The 19,174-nt window shown below is 39.7% G+C and overlaps 1 protein-coding gene and 1 long non-coding RNA gene across 2 annotated transcripts; both read left to right on the top strand.

Moving 5' to 3' along the window:
• The first annotated feature begins 369 nt into the window (after positions 1–369).
• LOC311045657 lies at positions 370–1,346 on the top strand. The gene is made up of 3 exons (XR_014600792.1): positions 370–476; positions 662–745; positions 867–1,346. It is a non-coding gene; the product is annotated as an uncharacterized lncRNA (long non-coding RNA).
• Positions 1,347–1,513: 167 nt separating this feature from the next.
• LOC311045460 (uncharacterized protein) lies at positions 1,514–3,125 on the top strand. Its single transcript, XM_084057336.1, has 4 exons — positions 1,514–2,003; positions 2,139–2,307; positions 2,492–2,621; positions 3,068–3,125. The coding sequence occupies exons 1-3, from the start codon at positions 1,520–1,522 to the stop codon at positions 2,616–2,618; spliced, it is 780 nt and encodes a 259-aa protein (XP_083913462.1). The 5' UTR covers positions 1,514–1,519; the 3' UTR covers positions 2,619–2,621; positions 3,068–3,125.
• Positions 3,126–19,174: the final 16,049 nt, after the last annotated feature.

Raw genomic sequence — 19,174 nt, 5'->3', positions numbered from 1 at the left:
ATGTCTTTACATTAATGACTTGGTAGATTTTTATCCTTTAACATCATACATTCTTAACGGGCACCAAGTCATTCCTCTGAAACACAGTGTGTTGTCGAAATAAACATCTAAGCCACTGTGATGGAGACCATGCACAAGAAGGAGAAAAAAAGAAAATGCATTTACTGTGTGTGTGTGTGTGTGTGTGTGTGTATATATGATATATATTGTCAAATTACTGTAGTCTTGTCATTAATGCTTTTGAAGAATGTAATTTGTTCTTCCCATTCCAGCAATGGAGGAGACATTTCTTCACAGCGCCATTACTGCGGTCCTACCTGACCTTTCAGAGGTCATTGTCAAGATTCTAGAAGAGAAATTAGAGGCATTGGGGGTGGAGACATCTGATGATTTTCAGTTTGTTTCAGAAGACGATTTGCTGTCATCATTGAGGCCAATTCAAGCCCGAAAGCTCCTTGAGGCTTGGAAGCAGAAATGTAAGTAAATTATTGCAGGATACAGTACATTGTAAATATGGCTTAAACTTAATTTATGTCCCATAGCACGCACACATATACGTACACAGGAAAAGTATGTCTCTGTATGTGCACACAGTAAATTGAAATGAAGACGCACAGTAAAATGCATTAATATATAGATGAAATGTATGTGTGTTTTGCAGACCAGACTCCTGAAACCAGCTGCTCAGGTAGTGGTGGTTCACCTGGATGCCCTCGTCCGTCATCTGGGGCGTCAATATCATCTGGTACACACTTTGAGTGTTTCTTTTGAAATACAGGATGCAAGTGCCAAAGTAATTCGGTGATATACAAACATTCATATTGTGTAACTTTATGTGTATGCCTTTGTATGAATGTGTTTTTCAGACCAGACTCCTGAAACCGGCAGCTTAGCTGCTGCTTCACCAGAATGGCCCGGTCCGTCATCTTTGGCATCAGTATCATCTCGTGCAGCTGCATCATCTGGTGCATCATCAGGACTGTCTGCATCACCAAGAAGTTCATCATCAAATGATTCCAACATCTTCCGAAGTCCTGACAGAGACTGGGTGGAGAGCTTCATGATACCGTGGGATCAGTTCCCAGATGAACTTATCCACTCATTGGAGAGAGGAGAAGGACCATCAAGTAAACTGAGAAAGGAGATGATCCGGATTCTGGTCATTGCAATGAAGAAAAAATGTTCTCAGTTAGGGTCCAAGCACGCAGAGGTAGTTGCCAAAAAAATGGTGGAAAAATACCCCAAATCTCTGAAAGACGTAATAGCAGGAGATGTCCCTGGGACAGGATATGACTCTATAAAAAAGCAATTGGTATGTAGGATAAATAATCAAAGGCGACCTGAGATTCCCCACATGAGGAAACGAAAGCGTGGTGAATCTGATTCTGGCTCTACCACAGACGAAGTCAGTCCTGAACGAAGAGCAGCGGTCCAGGACACATATGGGTGCATCAACTGGCAGCAAAAATTATTGCCCCTAGGAGAGACCACACAGAGCCAGCTACAGAAGAAAGCTAAAATGAAGATGATGGAGGAACAGCAAACTGATGTGGATCGAGATGAAGTCAAAGGTCTAATGAGGGCGACTTTCTACACACAACGAAAAGAGGTAAACCAGGGGAAAAGCATCAAGGACCTTCTGGCAGAGTGGCCATTGTGCTTCCAGGAACTTGGCATGGCGGTCCATTTCCAGAATCTTACTGGAATTGAGCTGAAAGAGGTTTTCGGACGGAATCTGGAAGTCAAGGGAGAACGTCTCCTGAAGTACTTGAACTGCAATCCTCTAAAGATCAGCCAAAGGTACATGGACGCCCACACAAAGTACAAATTGATGAGGGGAGAGCAGGGTGGTATGTCTGACGATGTAAAAGAGATGGTGCTCCTTCTGCTGGCCTACTTCAAAGAGAAAGAGGATGAAATGTTCCGTTATGTGGAGCAAACATGCCTGGCACGGGAAGTTCAGATGGACAATGTTCCCTTGACTCCAGCCATCATTGTGTGTGGTAAGTTATGTTTTTTTTCCTTTTTTTGGGGTTCTGTCTATTGTGTAAAACACACACATTTTAAAAACATCTCAATGTGTTTGTGTTCAATTTATTTGAATGTTGCTTGTTTTTTTGTTTTGCTCCTTTTTTTAGGGAAGTCCTGCTATTCAGCAAAACGCTATATGCTGAGTGTTGACCAAGTCATTGTACATGACAACATTCCCACCTTCGTGTCAGCAGTGTGCATGATGTTTGGGAGCTACTATTGCTTCAACATTCACTACCCATCAGCGCTGGCATCAACCTTGGAGTTTCTTCAGAGGTGTGTATTTTTTGGTTTGCTTTTTACATTTTTTAATTTAACTGAAAGAAAGTAGTGCTGCCTACTCAAAATCTTTGCCATATGAAGTTGCTTTAATATAATAACTTGAATAGAAAAGGATCAACTTTTGTTTTTTTCTTTACATAGCCGTTTTATAATCTATACATTTCTTCTGTGACTGCAGGTGTATGTTCTCAATCAACCCAGAGAAAGGCACTAAAGTGGAGAGCAAAAAAGCACGTCTCAGTGTCAATCCTAGGGTGTCTACCTTGATCCAGGCTCTGTCGGACCATGAGTGGCGTGATGTTTGAATGGTAAGATTTTTGGCCACACACACACAGTGAAATTCGTGCAGAGATGCACATGCATATGGTAAGTACACACTCACATTTTATGTCCACACGATTATAAAGTACACTAACATTACAGGTGCAGTTAGGTTACATTCACAATCTCATGGGACATGTCTTCACGATCAACAAGAATGTCACTCAGCAGTGTCTCCGCCATACATGGTGGCAGAGACGGTACAACACTTCGCCAGTCCTTTTGCCTCGCCTCTGGACATTCCAAGCTGTCGAAACCCTCCAACAACTAGTCTGGCCATGTCCCCTGTGCCTTCCTGTTGATTGTGATCAAGCACGAAGCCACAGAATTGCAAAATGCCTTCTAAATCTGCACCGACTACATGCAAGCACGCACACACAGTACTTAGATATACACACACATTATTAATATCATTTTTCTTATATTTTCCCAGGTGTCATCCATCAACCAATGCAGATAAAGTGGAGAAGACTAACACCACCCCCCCCCCCCCCCCCCCCCTTACGTGAAACTTGACTCCAGGAACCTTTGGTAAACTTTAATGTGCAGTACACAGTGCACACAGAGATGTGTCTTTTTTTGTTTATTTTTGTTTTTGGATTTGATGTACAAAACTGTTGTAAGTTGTTTATACAACTTACAACAGCCAGGTCTACCACCTTGTTTAGGCCATGACATGTTTGAGGGTGTGTTATCATTTGTAGTATCTAATTAAGCAAAAGAAGTGGCTTACTTATTCAGATTTGAACCGACGTATCAAGCAGTTCCAATACAAAGGGTCAGATGCTTTGTGTTGTCAACTCTAAGGTACCCAAGCTTTTAGGTCAAGCCGTCCAGAATTGGATTTTTTTTACGGTTGTTGCCTGTATTAATTGGTGACAAAGTGAAAAACCCAGATGATGAAGTCTGGCAGTTAACTCTCCAGCTTAAAGATATCGTTGAATTTATATGTGCACAAAAGATTTCGTCAGCAGAGGTAGCCTATCGTGAAATTCTAATCCAGGAATATTTGGATTCAAGAAAGAGTTTGTTTCCTAAGAATAAACTAAAACCAAAACACCATTACCTGCGCCACTATCCGGCATTAATTTTGAAATTTGGACCCTTGATAAGATTATGGACGATGCGCTTCGAAAGTAAACACTGTTACTTTAAGAGATGTGCCAGGCATTTGAAAAACTTTAAGAACATCTGCCAAACTTTATCTGAACGACATCAGCTGTTTCATTCATACATCATAGCTCGGCCAGGATTAATGAAAGGAACCTTTGGTAAACTTTAATATGCAGTACACAGTGCACACAGAGACGTGTCTTTTTTTGTTTGTTTTTGGATTTGATGTACAAAAAAAGTATATGCTAGGGTTTAAATGTATACAATTTGTTTATACAACTTGCAAAAATTGAATTGAAAGTAGTTTATTTTGATTGATTTTTCTTTATTTTTCATATACTTTTTATTTGTCTTAGTACAAGCAGTCTAAATATTTTTGGAAAAAATGTCTTGCTTAATTAGCTGGAGAGACAGTTAGACCCCATGTTACTGATACACTATAAATATCAGAATTTATAGCACCTAAGACCTTGTAAGGAATGTTATTCCTAGCCTATATTGTAGGCTACATTAAATAACTTTCTTCACAATTTCTAAGTACATAAAATGTATGTATGTTTATAGCAGTTGAAAATAAAGTTATTGCAGTATTTTCAGTATTTGTTTTCACTGTCATTAATACAACTTTTACAGTTGAGCACTGTTATTGAATTGAATGGAACTAGATGTACAATAAGCGACAACGACATGTAAATATGAAAAAAATAATTGGTGTAAAAACACCCTGATAATGCAATTTCTGCAGAATAAAGCTATTGTATTTACCACTCTAAAATCTAAAAACTGCTGGAAAAAACTGTTAATTGACACATTTTATATATTTTTTAAAAAGTTAATTTTAACTCTTTGCAGGGAATTAATGTTAATTGAGACATTTTATAATGCAGCTTTTACAGTTAAAACATGTTATTTGTAATTGAATGGGATTTAATGTAAAATTTACAACAACTGCATGTAAAGGTTACTGTATTTACCAGTATAAAGTCTAAAATTAGCTGGAAGAAATGTTAATTGAGACATTTTATAATGCAGCTTTTAAAGTTTAAAAATGTTATTTGAAATTGAATGGGATTTAATGTAAAATCTACAACAACTGCATGTAAAAGCTACTTAATAATTGGTCGAATTCAATAGAAAATACTGTTGTATTTACCGGTTAAAAATGTAAATTAAAACAGTTTTATGCTGTAAAATGATTTTACAGGATTGTGTTGTAAAGTAGTTACAACGTTTTTCTGTATTTTTAACTAAATTAAAATGGCAACCCGGCTGCCAGTATTTTCCTGTAATTTTACATTTTTTTTTTTTACAGTGTACACATGGAACCAAATGGACCCGTAAGGTCCATTTGGTTCCATTTGTACACTCTCAGAGTTACACACACGCAAGAGGCCATTTGGAACCCCCTCAAGGAACCATGAGGATCCCTGAACCACACTTTGAGATCCATTGGTGTAGCAGAGCGTTTCCAATGAGCCAACATGCACAATATCAACACCCTTGACTCTGTTTGACCAGAATGGAACAGATAAAACCTTCATTAGTATCATTGGCAACACCTGTGAATTTCTTCACAATATACCTGCTGTGCATAGAGCCTGTTTACCTGATCCACATTGTTCCCTCGATCGTGTTGCTTGTATTCAACTCGGCTTGTTGCTTTTATGTATTCCTAAATGAAGGATTAAGGACATTAATTCCATTGCTTTCACCAAAACCATTAGCATATCTCCATAATGAGCTCTATAGATCAAAGCGGAATTCATAAGAATAATTAGGACGAGGTCTTGACCTCTGTGCGGTCACTCAATTAGGCAAAACTAAATGAATAATGAACCACTCCATTGAATAGAGTGTGTTTTTACAGTTTTCATAGTATAGTTTATGGCATAATTTAGTGTGTTTATATTCCTGTGGTGAACAATGACTCCTTTCATAGCCATTGAGTGAAATTAAAGTTCTTAACAAGCTTTTTCACAAGAAGTCTACTGATTTTTGAACATATTGCTTTCTAAATACAGTGGTGGACAAAGTACTCAACTCCAGTACTCCCGGTCAAATATTACTCACTACAAGTGAAAGTTGCTCTGTCAAATGTGTGTAGCAAAATAGTTATATTCAAAAGTACAAATTACAAAGTATATTTTATTTTTAATATCAATGCCTTGTTGTATTTCCCAAAATATTGAAGATTTTTCTGAAATGTTCTAAATAATATTCAATAATAGTGGAAATAGCAAATCTACACAACAAATACTCAACTAAAGTGCATTAATACTATCCATTCTGTGAATTTAGAGACTTTAACACGCTTTCTCATTTAAAAGAAGACTACTTTTTGACATGCTTTCTATGTATTCTAACGATTCATCATAACATGATGAATCGTTGAACATGATAGCATGAACATAACTGCTTAAAGGATGTAGATTACAGTACACTGCACTGTACTGTTGTGTTATGCAGAGACAGTTACAGTTATGCTTGCTGCTTCAGTACTGCAATTCAAAGAGCAGGTATCTAATTGAAACTGAAGAGGATATGAAAATCTCATTGAAACGTCCCTCCAACACGGCCTTTGTCCTCATTTATGCGATTACCCTTTCGACCGGAGTGCTGCAGTGAATCCGTACAAAAACTGGTGGGTAGACAAATATGGATATTTCCAACTTTCCTCGCGCTAATTGTAATGCTTTCGAAACACTAAACAGGAAGACTGTCATTTAGTTTTTTGTCCATTCTGCCATAGAAAAATAGCAGATACACAAGCTCATAGCGCGGCACCGAGTGCCGCGCTATGAGCTTGTATATCTGCTATTTTTGAAAAAATCATGAACATTTGCGCAAATATTTGAATTTTTAAGCGGACATTTGTAACTCAAATCTTTGCTTCTGGGGATCCCTGGAACAACATATTTGACAAGTATTCACTTTAAAAAATATACTTCCCCGGTCTTAAAGAGTTAAGGAGAATTTAACTTACATATATATATACTGTATGTACACATATATATACTGTATGTACACACACACACACACACACACACACACACACACACACACACACACACACACACACACACACACACACACACACACACACACACACACACACACACACACGTTGCATCAAGGAGCCCTGTAATATCCATGCATGACATCCATGAAGTCCGTGCAGGAAATACTTCATCGCAAAATGAAGGCCTCCCCTTTCGTTCCAAGGACAATATCAGTCACCACAAGCGCAGGGACGTCAATGAGTCTAGCATGGAGTTTGAATTTGAATGGCCGTTCATAGGAGGAGGGAGGGACACACACACACAAAAGACCGATTAGACAGATGCACGACGATCTATAAGCTCACGGATGTGCATGTTGTGAGCTTATACCGCCCCTACAAAGCCAAAGTGCAGTAACTACGTTTTTTGGACACGCCGACTTATTTGTGTATATCCCAAAGGTCAAATTAGCCTTTGTGATTTTGGGGGGGTATACAATTACCTCGAGAACAGATTTGCAATTAGTGTAATATCACTTATATGCCGATATCTCATTTGTTTTAATAGACGACATATAAAATAGGTCTGAAAGTGGTTAAAGGAGACACACCATGAATTTAAAAAAAAAAAAGATATTTAATATCATATGGTGTATGTCCCTCAAACCATTTTCAAAAGGTTTGAGCCTAAATCAACACTCAGATATACTCATCCCAAGTCAATTCTCTCAGGCTTATAAAGCACTTTCAGCTGCAATACCAAAACGTCCTGTTGGGCAGAGGGGTGCTACTGAGCAATTCTGTCTGTCAAAATACATGCCCCCAAAAAAAAAAAGTGAAATTCATGGTGTGTCTCCTTTAATGTATGTTTCAATATAATTATCCAAATCTGTTACAGTAACTAAACTAATTGTAGTGGAGTAAGAAGTACAATATTTGCCCCTCAGAAGCAGCGGAGTGGGGCGCTCGGGTGGCGCAGCGGCAAAGTCACTGCCCACCACCACGGAGGTTGTGGGTTCGAATCCACCGTGGTGCATCCGGCTTCGTCGAGCGTCTACACCAGGGGTTCTCAACCTTTTTTGCCGGGCGGGGGGGGGAGGATGGTGATATCGGTCATTGCGCGTACTCCTACGGGCTGGGGCGGCACCTGTCAGCGGGGAGTGTTGGGCGGGAGGAGTAGCACGAAGGCTCTGCGTCCTCCCGGTGGGGGCTCCTTACTGGCAGGTAGGATACAACAGCAGAGACAAGCACAGAAATGTGTATGGGGAGGAGTTAATTGGCATAAGACTAAATTGGGGAGAAAGAGGGGGTAAAAAATGATTGGCTACTCTAAATTTAAAGCAAAGATAATTAGGTATTAGAGTAGTGGAGTATCAAAAACAATGGAGATACTCAAGTAAAGTAAAAGTACCTCAAAATTGTACTTAGAGTAAGTACACTACTTGAGTAAAAGTATTTCGTTACTTTCCACCGCTGGCTGGATGCTGTTAACATTTGGGACATGCAGTATACGCTACAAGCGCGTTTAGCTGCAGTGGTGTGAACTTAAAGCACAATCCTTCAGTCTCCTCTGGAGATATAGCAGGCCCTCTGGGCTGATGTGAGGATTGTATATCCAATATGAGGTGCCGGCCACAAAACTACCCAACGTTATGGCTTTTATTGTATCTCGTCTCCATTCCCCTTATCTGTACAGTCGGAGAATTGGTAGTAAAAATTGATCTTTCATATTTATATTTATTTTACTTTCACCTCTGCGTTATCTTTCCTTTTTTTCCCTTTCGCTCTTCCACTCAGGCACAATGCGTATAACCCATTCAATCCGGGACGCTTTGGCTATTCAAAAATAGCAGATCTACAAGCTCGTAGCGCGGCACTCGGTGCCGTGCTATGAGCTTGTAGATCTGCTATATTTTTTTATCGTTGGAAAATTTGTGCAAATCTTTGAATATATTTGAATATATATATACACTCAAATCTTTGCTTCTGGGGGGGTCCCTAGAACAGCATCTTTTGGGATGGGGGTCCCTGGCCAAATACATATCATTTTGGGGGTCCTTAACATGAAAAAAGCTTGAAAACCAGTGATAGTATACTGTAGCAACTACAACGTTTTTCATGAAACTGTTAGGATTTAGAAGACATTTGCATCCCCAGAAGCAAAGATTTGAGTAAATGTTCGCTTTAAAAAAAAATATGTATATATATATATATATATATATATACGGTATATATATATATATATTCAAAGATTTGCACAACGATTTTTCAAAAATAGCAGATCTACAAGCTCATAGCGCGGCACTCGGTACGCGCTACGAGCTTGTATATCTGCTATTTTTTTGGAATAGCCAAAGAAATCTAAAAATGACACACAGATGCGTTTGCCGGTCTGAATGGAATAAAAAAAATACCGGGCTACAGATATAATATTTCACGTGGGAATTGCTCAAAGGAATATTGCCTCCCTCTTTGATGCACATCATAATCATAAAGTATTACCTCAAAAGTTTTGGAAATGCGCTCGCTCCCTCTCTCTCCCTTTTCTTTTTATTTCTCAGTGCATCAGCCTCACAATCATGGGTAATGGGTGTGCCAAGGTAATGTGATTGTAAAAGATTTATGGCAATCAAACAACGGTGCTGGCTGGGGGGGAGATTGAGCCATTTCACAGACCAATGGCACATCGTCGCTGTCGGGCAGAGACCTTGTATCTCCGTGTTTCAACCTGTTAGGTTTTCTTTGGTAAATTAACCTATTTAGACCTGGAACGCATCTGTGTCATTGTTTATTTGAGCTAAAAAGCATTAATTTACACTTTGGCTATTCAAAAATAGCAGATATACAAGCTCATAGCGCGGCACCGAGTGCCGCGCTATGAGCTTGTAGATCTGCTATTTTTTTTAAATCGTGAAAATATGTGCAAATCTTTGAATATTTATATACTTTTTTTATATACGAACATTTCTTAACTCAAATTCTTTGCTTCTGGGGGGTCCCTGAAACAACATATTTTGAGATGGGGGTCGGGCGGCCAAATACATATCATTTTGGGGGTCCTTGACATGAAAAAGTTTGAGCACCACTGATATAGAAACATACGTTTTTCAGAAAACTGTTGGGATTTAGAAGACATTTGTAGAATCGGCTTCAGGTCTTAATGGGTTAATGCCCTACTTTGGCATTAGACGTTACGCGTTACGGAAGTAGCAAAAATAGACGATTTACAAGCTCACGACGTGCCTCGACGCAAAGCGGTGTGAGCTTGTAGATCTGCTATTTTTTTCATTTTTTTCCCAACATTTTGAAGTGAAAATGAAAAAGGTTAAGTGTGCCTGTGGGTTTTATAAATATTGAACCGATGAAAGGTATTGACAAGTGCTTGTGACTGAATAATAACTACATTGGATCACATTGGTACACGTGGCTCTTTTCTCCATTGCCTGAAAAGCAATGGACATACAAGGTTTCCGCCCGACACAGTCGATACGGACATTACCGCTTGCATTAACTGCCGGGGCCCTCGGTTTCTCCTCCTCATTTGGAGGGAAGAATATTAGCCCCTACTGGTCTTAAGCCATCATCCTCAGACAGGTAGCCTTATGGCCGTCATCCATTCCCATTAGCCCATCAAGACCGGGAACGCATCTGTGTCATTTTTAAGTCATCTCTATGGCTATTCAAAAAATAGCAGATATACAAGCCGGTGCAGCGCTACGAGCTTGTAGATGATGAACATTAAGTGCAAATCTTTTTAAGCGAACATTTTTTACTCAAATCTTTGCTTTTGTGGATTCTACAAATGTCTAAAATCATAACAGTTCTCTGAAAAACCTATCACGATGTTTCAAAAATAGCAGATCTGCAGCTCGTAGCAGCTTGTGGATCTGCTATTTTTGAATAGCCAAAGTAGCCTATAAAATAAGGGTTAAAGTGGTTACACAGATGTGTTCCCGGTCGTAGCGGGTTAAGGCTTCAATCACAGCCACTGATCTCAATAGACAAAAGAGCTCCTCGGAAGGCCAGGCAGTTAAGCACAGATCCATACACCGCTCTCTGGCTACGCTTTGGTCGTCCGTGAGAGAGCCAAAGTGGGTGGTCAGGGGTGTATCCATCTTTTGCATTGGATTGAGGTCCTATTAAGAGAGAATGGAAATTAAAGCTGCAATTTAAAACACTTACAGCCGATAGGCCGGTGGTTTCCAACCCTTTTTTTTCTGGATCGGGGCCTGCACTTGGAAATCTTCGGAGTGAAATATCGAAAGGGCCCACCCATCTGTCCACTTAACACGAGTGGACGGATGGGTGCATTCTCAGAGCGTCGCTTTTGAGATCGATAGATTGTGTTGCGGCTTGGATGAATTAAACTGACATATAGTATACTTTCAGTTCCTATTTATCGGTATCACAGCGAATACCCATTTTCAAGATTTTAAAGAAAAGAACACCATTGCCTTTACATGAATGTTTTATTATAACTAGAAAGTACTGTTCCTGAAGAAACAGTGTGGGATCGCTAAGAATGTTGACAGTATCACACTAGAAAGTACTGTTCCTGAAGAAACAGTGTGGGATTCCTGATTAATTCTGTCTTACCTATTTATATTACATATTGTGATGTCACGTGAAGCTTGACCAATCCACACTAATAGGTGCCAAAAAACGGGCGGAATAATAATAATAACTAGAAAAAGTGCTCCTCGGAGCACAAGTCTCCGCCAGCAGACTTGTGTTGGGAATGTTGGGAATGCTCTAATTCTTATGTTCTAATTCTTACAAAAAATAGAACATGTTACTGTGTCATAGTAACATGACACAAGTGTCCTATCCGTCTGTATAAGTGTCCTATCCGTCCTGTCTGTATAAGTGTCCTATCCGTCCTGTCTGTATACGTGTCCATCCGTCCTGTCTGTATAAGTGTCCTATCCGTCCAGTCTATGTAAGTGTCCTATCCGTCCTGTCTGTGTAAGTGTCCTATCTGTCCTGTCTGTATAAGTGTCCTATCCGTCCAGTCTATGTAAGTGTCCTATCCGTCCTGTCTGTGTAAGTGTCCTATCTGTCCTGTCTGTATAAGTGTCCTATCCGTCCAGTCTATGTAAGTGTCCTATCCGTCCTGTCTGTATAAGTGTCCTATCCGTCCAGTCTATGTAAGTGTCCTATCCGTCCTGTCTGTGTAAGTGTCCTATCTGTCCTGTCTGTGTAAGTGTCCTATCCAATTGTTACAGTATCCGCCATTTCTCAGCCATTTCGTGATTATTCCTGTCTTACCTCACTTTGAAAGAGGCTAAGACTCTTTCAAAGTGACACATGTATTTATAGGCCGCTATACGTCACTAGCCAATCAGATCACACTATTTCACCGTATTGTCACGTGTCACGTGAGGCTTGACCAATGTTAGCTTGGCCGAGGGGGGGGGGGACGGTAAGTGAAAACAATGTCTCCTGGCGGAGACAATAAATATTGAAGATTAGTGTGTTAATTTTTATTGGGGGGATCGCTAAAGCGATCCCACAATTAAAATCTTATTTTTTGCCAATTAATTGGGGCCAACTTTATTTCCCCTGGCCCACAGGTTGAGAATCGTTGCTATTGGCTGCACTTCATTGACTGCAGTCCCTCAGGGCTTGGTCCACGGCCTTTTTATTTATACATCCCCAAAGCTCTTTAGAGCCGCTATTTTCACTGAACGTTCACCCCAGGGTTCATGTGAACACATTGCTTTTTAATGTGTTTGTATGGTAGAATCTAGTGATACAAAATAACCATTACTGTACATATGTATGGTAGAATCTAGTAATACAGATTATAACGATGATTCTAAATATTTAATTTAATACTTAGATGTGTGATTGTGGTATGTTCCATATACATATACATGCATGTCAATGTAAAAGCTATCATTTTAAGCTAAGTGGAAGTGCAAAAATAATATGGTAAAACTTGAGTCTCTTTGTGTCACTGTGTTTCCAACAAGTAACAGAATTAGGAAAACAGAAATGGCCATATCTTGCTTCTTCAAATTCTCTCTCTCATCAGCGATAAGCACATCTGAAGTTGTCTGTGAATTAACATAATATAAAACTTTAATTAATGCCGTTTAAGGCCCCTTGTCACGTTCCGCAGCATGACAGTGTAGTAGGCATTGCATGCTTAGCCCATTAAGACCGGGAACGCACCTGTGTCACTTTAGATTTCTTTGGCTATTCAAAAATAGCAGATCTACAAGCTCGTAGCGCGGCACCTAGTGCCGCGCTACAAGCTTGTAGATCTGCTATTTTTGAAAAATCTTGAAAATGTGTGCAAATCTTTGAATATATATTTTTTTAAAGCGAACATTTGTAACTCAAATCTTTGCTATGGGGGTCAAACACATATAATTGTTTGGGTCCTTGACATGAAAACGTTTGAGAACCACTGATATAGCAACATACGTTATTTAAAAAAAAACTGTTAGGATTTAGAAGACATTTTGTAGAATCGGCCTCAGGTCCTAATGGCTTAGACTACATTCCCATTGTATAACAGCCAACAGTGCATACTAAGCAGATGTCAGGCATTGTGCCAAATGGTCCATTTGCTGCACTTGTCCCATATCTCTCTTTAATATGTACGGTTCATAATTATGCCCTGTTAGTCCTTGAACTCAATGTTATTTGCCTTTCATGTCATCGTGCGTCAATGCGTTTGCCATTCACATGGACACTCAAAAGGTTCCAGAAAACAATTAGAATTGGAAATCCTTTATCATTTGCATTCTCTGTTGAACCTTGAATCATCATGCAGCAAATTAACTGTGGTTGTTAGGCATGGTGGGAAAAGTACTCAAATGTTTTACTTAAGTAAAAGTATCAATACTGCAATGTAGAATAATACTGATACAAGTACAAATCTGGAATTCAAAATGTGCTTGGGTAAAAGTACAAAAGTATTGGCATCAAAATGTACTTAAAGAACCAAAAATAGAATGTACAGCAGTCATTATGCAGAATGTCACACATTTTCAAATGTATGAAATGTATACACATCTTTTGAAAAATAGCAGATCTACAAGCTCACAATGATTCACATCGCGATGCATTGTGGCTTGTAGATCGGCTATTCTCAAATGGCCGAAATGTATATAGGGTGGTGGCTAATGTATGTTTTGCAATAATAATCAAAATCTACAAAGTAACTAGTACGTTTTCATATAATTGTAGTGGAGTAAAAGTATAAAATTTGCCTCTGAGATGTAGTGGAATAGAAGTAAAAGTACTGAGAATTGAAAATACTCCAGTAAAGTAAAAATACCTCAAAATTGTACTTTAGTACAGCACTTGAGTAAATGTACTTAGGTACTGTCTTTACAACACTGGTGAAAGATTCCACTGTCTGCTTCAGATCTATTGCGATATGCATTCAAACCCATAAGACATGGCTCTGCTGCCATCTGCTGGTAAACTATTGAATCACACCACCACCATCATCAGCCCAGCACAGACTGCATTCATTCCCTAAACCAGTGGTTCTTCTCAAAGTGGGCTCTAGGACCCCCCACGTGTCCTTCAGGGGGTTCCAGGGGGTCCCTAGAAAAATGAGGAATAGTTTCAACCACTTTAAACCTATATTACACATTGGTATTCAAAAGTAGCCAATCTACAACTTCACAACGGGTTGCATCGCGACACGTTGTGAGCTTGTAGATGAGCTATTTTTGAAACTTTAACGATTGTGATATTTTTTTAACAACACAAATCTTCTCTTATCCGGCACAAAATATTCAAATGTGAGCGACAATGTAAATATAAATGTGTGGGTCCTTGACATAAATAATGTTTGTGAACCACTGCCCTAAACCCTAACCTCAACCCACACAACTACAGTACATGCGTATGCTTACAGTAATCTTTATCAGAACCTAAGCCAAACCTTAAAATATGTAGTGGTAAAGTCTGCCAAATGTCACCACTTAGAAGCATTTCCTATCCTTGTTGGGACATTTTGTCTGCATGCATTTATAAATACAGTACAGATACATGCAAGCAGATAGCTAATATGAATTAATGTATGATTACATGATAATAGCTACTGTATTATGATCAATCTAGCATTTAATAGCATATATTCAAATGTATTGATATGAATGCAGACATTTGTGTTATAATATCCCAGATTAAATATTCAAGAAATGTATTACAAGGAAACGTTGATAGGAAATTTGTGTGTGCTCTGCTCGGGGTAGACAACACAATATACATGTCAGAATAAACATAAAACGTATTCCAACATAATAAATGATTGTGTAAGCCCACGTTACTTTGGTACTGTAAGTATATTTTGATGCCAATACGTTTGTACTTTTACTCAAATACAATGACTTATTACTAATTTTGTACCGCTACTTTTACCTAAGTAAAAAAAGAATAGGCCCTACGTCTTCCACCACTGATTACAATGACAGAAACATTAGTCATACTTAGCCATATGCATGATAACACACAATAGCTAAAGCAGGGAGAGTAAAAAGCTCTAAATAGACAGACAAATACTCCCAGATGAAGCAATAGCATTGTTATGTCATCACCATGCAGTGTCATGGTCATGCAGCCAGTCACACACACCAGACTGACCGATGCGTCACAAGTATATATATATAAATATAGCCTGGGGAACATAGGGATGACCCCCACAGCAGCTATATTGGAAAGACAATGGGCCTCTTCCTTACTTCCTTCACATGTGTTAACAATGACACTAATGAGTAATGAAGGCTCCGTTCCATTCTGGTCAAACAGAATCAGGGTGCTGATATTGTGCATGTTGACTCACTGGAAACACTGGAGACAGTAGGTCTCAAAGTGTGGTCCAGGGACCCTCACGTTTCTTTGAGGGGGTTCCAAATGGCCCCATACAGTTGTGTAACTCTAAGAGTGTACAAATGGAACCAAACCATTTGGTTCCATTTGTACACTCTTAGAGTTATGGTGGTCCTTGAAATGAAAGAGTTTGAGAACCACTGTGCTACTACACTAAATGGAACAGAGCCTTCATTAGTGTTATTGGTTACACCTGTGAAGGAAGTAAAGAAGAGGCCCAATTTCTTTACAATATGGCTGCTGTGCATAGAGCCGTGTTCCAAGGAACCATGAGGGTCCCTGGACCCCAATTTGAGACCCGCTGGCAGAGTGTTTCCAGTGAGTCAACATGCACAATATCAGCACCCTGACTCTGTTTGACCAGAATGGAACAGAGCCTTCATTAGTACCATTAGCAACACAAATAAGGACAAGGTCCAATTTCTTTCTAATATGGCTGCTATACAGTACATAGAGCCTATAGTGAAAACCTGTTTGACTAATATCAATAAATAAATTGATTAAATGATATATCCACAATGAATAGCTATATATTATTATGAACAATCTAGCGTTTATATTAAAATATATTTAAATGAATACGGACATTCTTGGTATAACATCCAAGATTCAATCATGTATTACAAACATTATACAAATATTCCAACATAATAAATAATTGTGTAAGCACACAACACACAAACTATCCAATACGTTTGCATCATTTTTTACCTTTCAACCAATTAGTGCTTTGTTCTATTTTTCCTTCTCTGTCTCATTGTTATTGTCAATATGCACTGTATAATTCATGGCCCTTTTTCATTGGCCACACACCAGAGTGACCAATGCGTCACAAGGCCTGGGGTGGGTTAAATATAGCCTGGGGAACCAGACACACACACAGTGTTGTGAGATGGCACCAACGTAAGTGCTATTTTATGTGCTACATTTAACCCATTAAGACCTGAGGCCGATGCTACTTCTTCTAAATCAGCATAGTTCCCAAACGTTTTCGTGCCGCGGACCCCCTTCTGAAAATGTTTTGTGCCAGGGACCCCCTGGAAGAGAAGATTTGTGTTCATAAAAAAATCAAAATGATTCAAGATGTTTCAAACTTTTTCAAAAATTGCAGATGTAGCAGAAGTAGCAGAATAGCTACTATAGTGTAGTATAGAATAGCAGAATAGTGTGAGCTTGTATATCTGCTATTGTTGAGAACCACTGTTCTAAATCACTTTACTAAGAGTTTTCTGAAAGACCCATGTTGCCATATAGGCCTATATAGCTACAGTAAAATGTACAATGATACTGATGCTTTCCCAGTTTTAACAGGTTAACTCAGAGAGGGTGCAAATGGAACCAAATGGGTACCCTTCCATGTGTTCCCTTGGGTCCATTTGTGCACTCTCTGAGTTACATTGACTATCTCACAGGATTTTATTGTGGCTATTGCAATATAAAAATACAGCACTCAAGCCATGCAGGGAATAATCACCTTTACTCAGAGGAGTACTGTGATCAAATCAAATAAAATGTGGTTTATAGTGCGGTACAAGATAAAAACAAAGCAAAAACACAATACATAACTACATACATATAGATGTGTGCACACATACGCACATATCCGAATGTGAAAATTGGAAATTGAACAAAAAAAACGAATATGTTAAGTTCAAATGTGAATAAAAGCCAGGTAAAATAAGTGAATACAATGTTGGTTTGTCCAATCTACAGTATGGCAGAGTATGTTAATACAACATTTGGGGTGGTTGTATTTGGTCTCCCTGCTCTTCTATTGAGATGAATTTTGACCTGAAACTCAAACTAAAATTTCTCCCCTGAGCAAGCAGAAAGCCTCAGTTAGCTCAGTGGTAAAAACAAAAAAAAAGAGAAAATGTCAGCACTTGCGCAGGAGACCTGGCTTAAAATCTGAGGTAAAACACGAAAGTGCAGCTTTAAGTATGATTTAAAAACCTTAATGGACTGGGCAGATCTAATGGTGAGGGGCAAGCTTTTCCAGAGCCTATAGGCAGCAGCAGCAAAGGCACGGTCGGTCACCCCTGCTTTTCTGATGATAATTTCTGCAATGATTATCTTTTCTTTTTTTTATCCCTAGAGTGCAACACACACAGGTATATGCTGATGAAAAATTCTCTATATTCTTCAACTACATCCAATGAAGCACGCTGGCTGGATAAAGAGGTTGACGTTTGGGCCTGTGTTGGCATGACAACATGGGAATCCCCCTGTCTTAGTCCATTCAGTGCAGGCTGTGTGTAGTGTACTGTAAGTGTTGATGCCACTTTGAACTCTCTCTATCTCTCTCTCTCTCTTTAATTTTTTCTCTCTTTCTCCATAGTTGCCAGGTCTGGCCCGGACCGCTGGCGTAGCGGCCCGGGCACCTATAGGCTCCAAAGTAGCCTGGCAGCGCGCCGCGGGTTCGAGTCCCAATCCCGACGGCCTTTGCTGCATGTCACTCCCTATATCTCTCCCCCATTTCCAGTCAGCCTACTATCCTATCAATGAAGGCATAGAAAAGCCCAAAAATTTATCTTACAAAAAAACAAATAGTTGCCAAGTCTGCTTTTTATAAGCGACTTTGGGTTTAAGGGTTGCAATTTCTAGGGCTTGTTTCCAAAGTGTATAGTTGCTTATTTGGGCGTGCTTCTTGAAGTTATTTAAAACAACGTTAGACAATAAAATTGAGCTCCATAGTCTGGTATGTTCCGGGAAACATACTGTATATGCAACCGACCTCACATCGCCAGGCTTTCCACAGCAGCAGCCCACAGCAGAGTTCCCTCTGCCCCTCCTCCTTACATCCGCACGCACACACACACAACCGCGCATGTTCAAAGAACCCCAGGGGGATATTGGAGTGTCCAATACTCCCTTTTTGTTTGAGAGTTGTTTCTTTTGGGCTTGTTCTCATAGACCTGGTTGCTTGTTTCTCTTGGGATATCTGGCAACTCTCTATCTCTCACTCTCTGTGTGTGTGTGCGTGTGCGTGTGCGTGTGCGTGTGCGTGTGCGTGTGCGTGTGTATGAGACCTTGTAGCTGATGCCGATAGAATAAATTCAGACTGGGTTTGAACCAGTAGCTGACAGTAGAGGGCACCATACATTGCTGGCCAGTGATTAATGTCTCTGCCAGGCCAATAGGCATGGCGAGAGAGTATGTTTTACCCCCTGTCCGTCCGTCCGTTTGTGTGTCCGTCCGTCCGTCTGTCCGTCCGTCCGTCCGTCCGTCCGTGTGCAAAACACATTTTTTGAACAAAATGCCTCAAATCATGAATGCAGTCAGTGTGCTATTGCCATGCAAGGCCTAAAAAGAAATGGCACCCTTTTCACATTGGCCCATTATAGCGCCACCAGGAGGCCACAATAAACTACCTGACCTGGCGGAGACCTGTGCTCCGAGGAGCACTTTTTCTAGTTTTTTTTCATCTTATTTTAGTTTTTCTTTTATTGTCTCCGCTAGGCCGAAAGGCATGGAGAGAGTATGTTTTGCACCCTGTCCGTCCGTCTGTGTGTCCGTCTGTCCGTGTGTCATTCTCTCTGTCTGTGTACAGCTAATCTCTGGCACTGTTGGCTT

Source organism: Gymnoscopelus microlampas (genome assembly GCF_963454915.1).
Source record: "Gymnoscopelus microlampas genome assembly, chromosome: 5".
NCBI lineage: Eukaryota > Metazoa > Chordata > Actinopteri > Myctophiformes > Myctophidae > Gymnoscopelus > Gymnoscopelus microlampas.
Note: the sequence above shows the minus strand (reverse complement) of the source record. Positions and strands in the feature narration are given on the sequence as shown.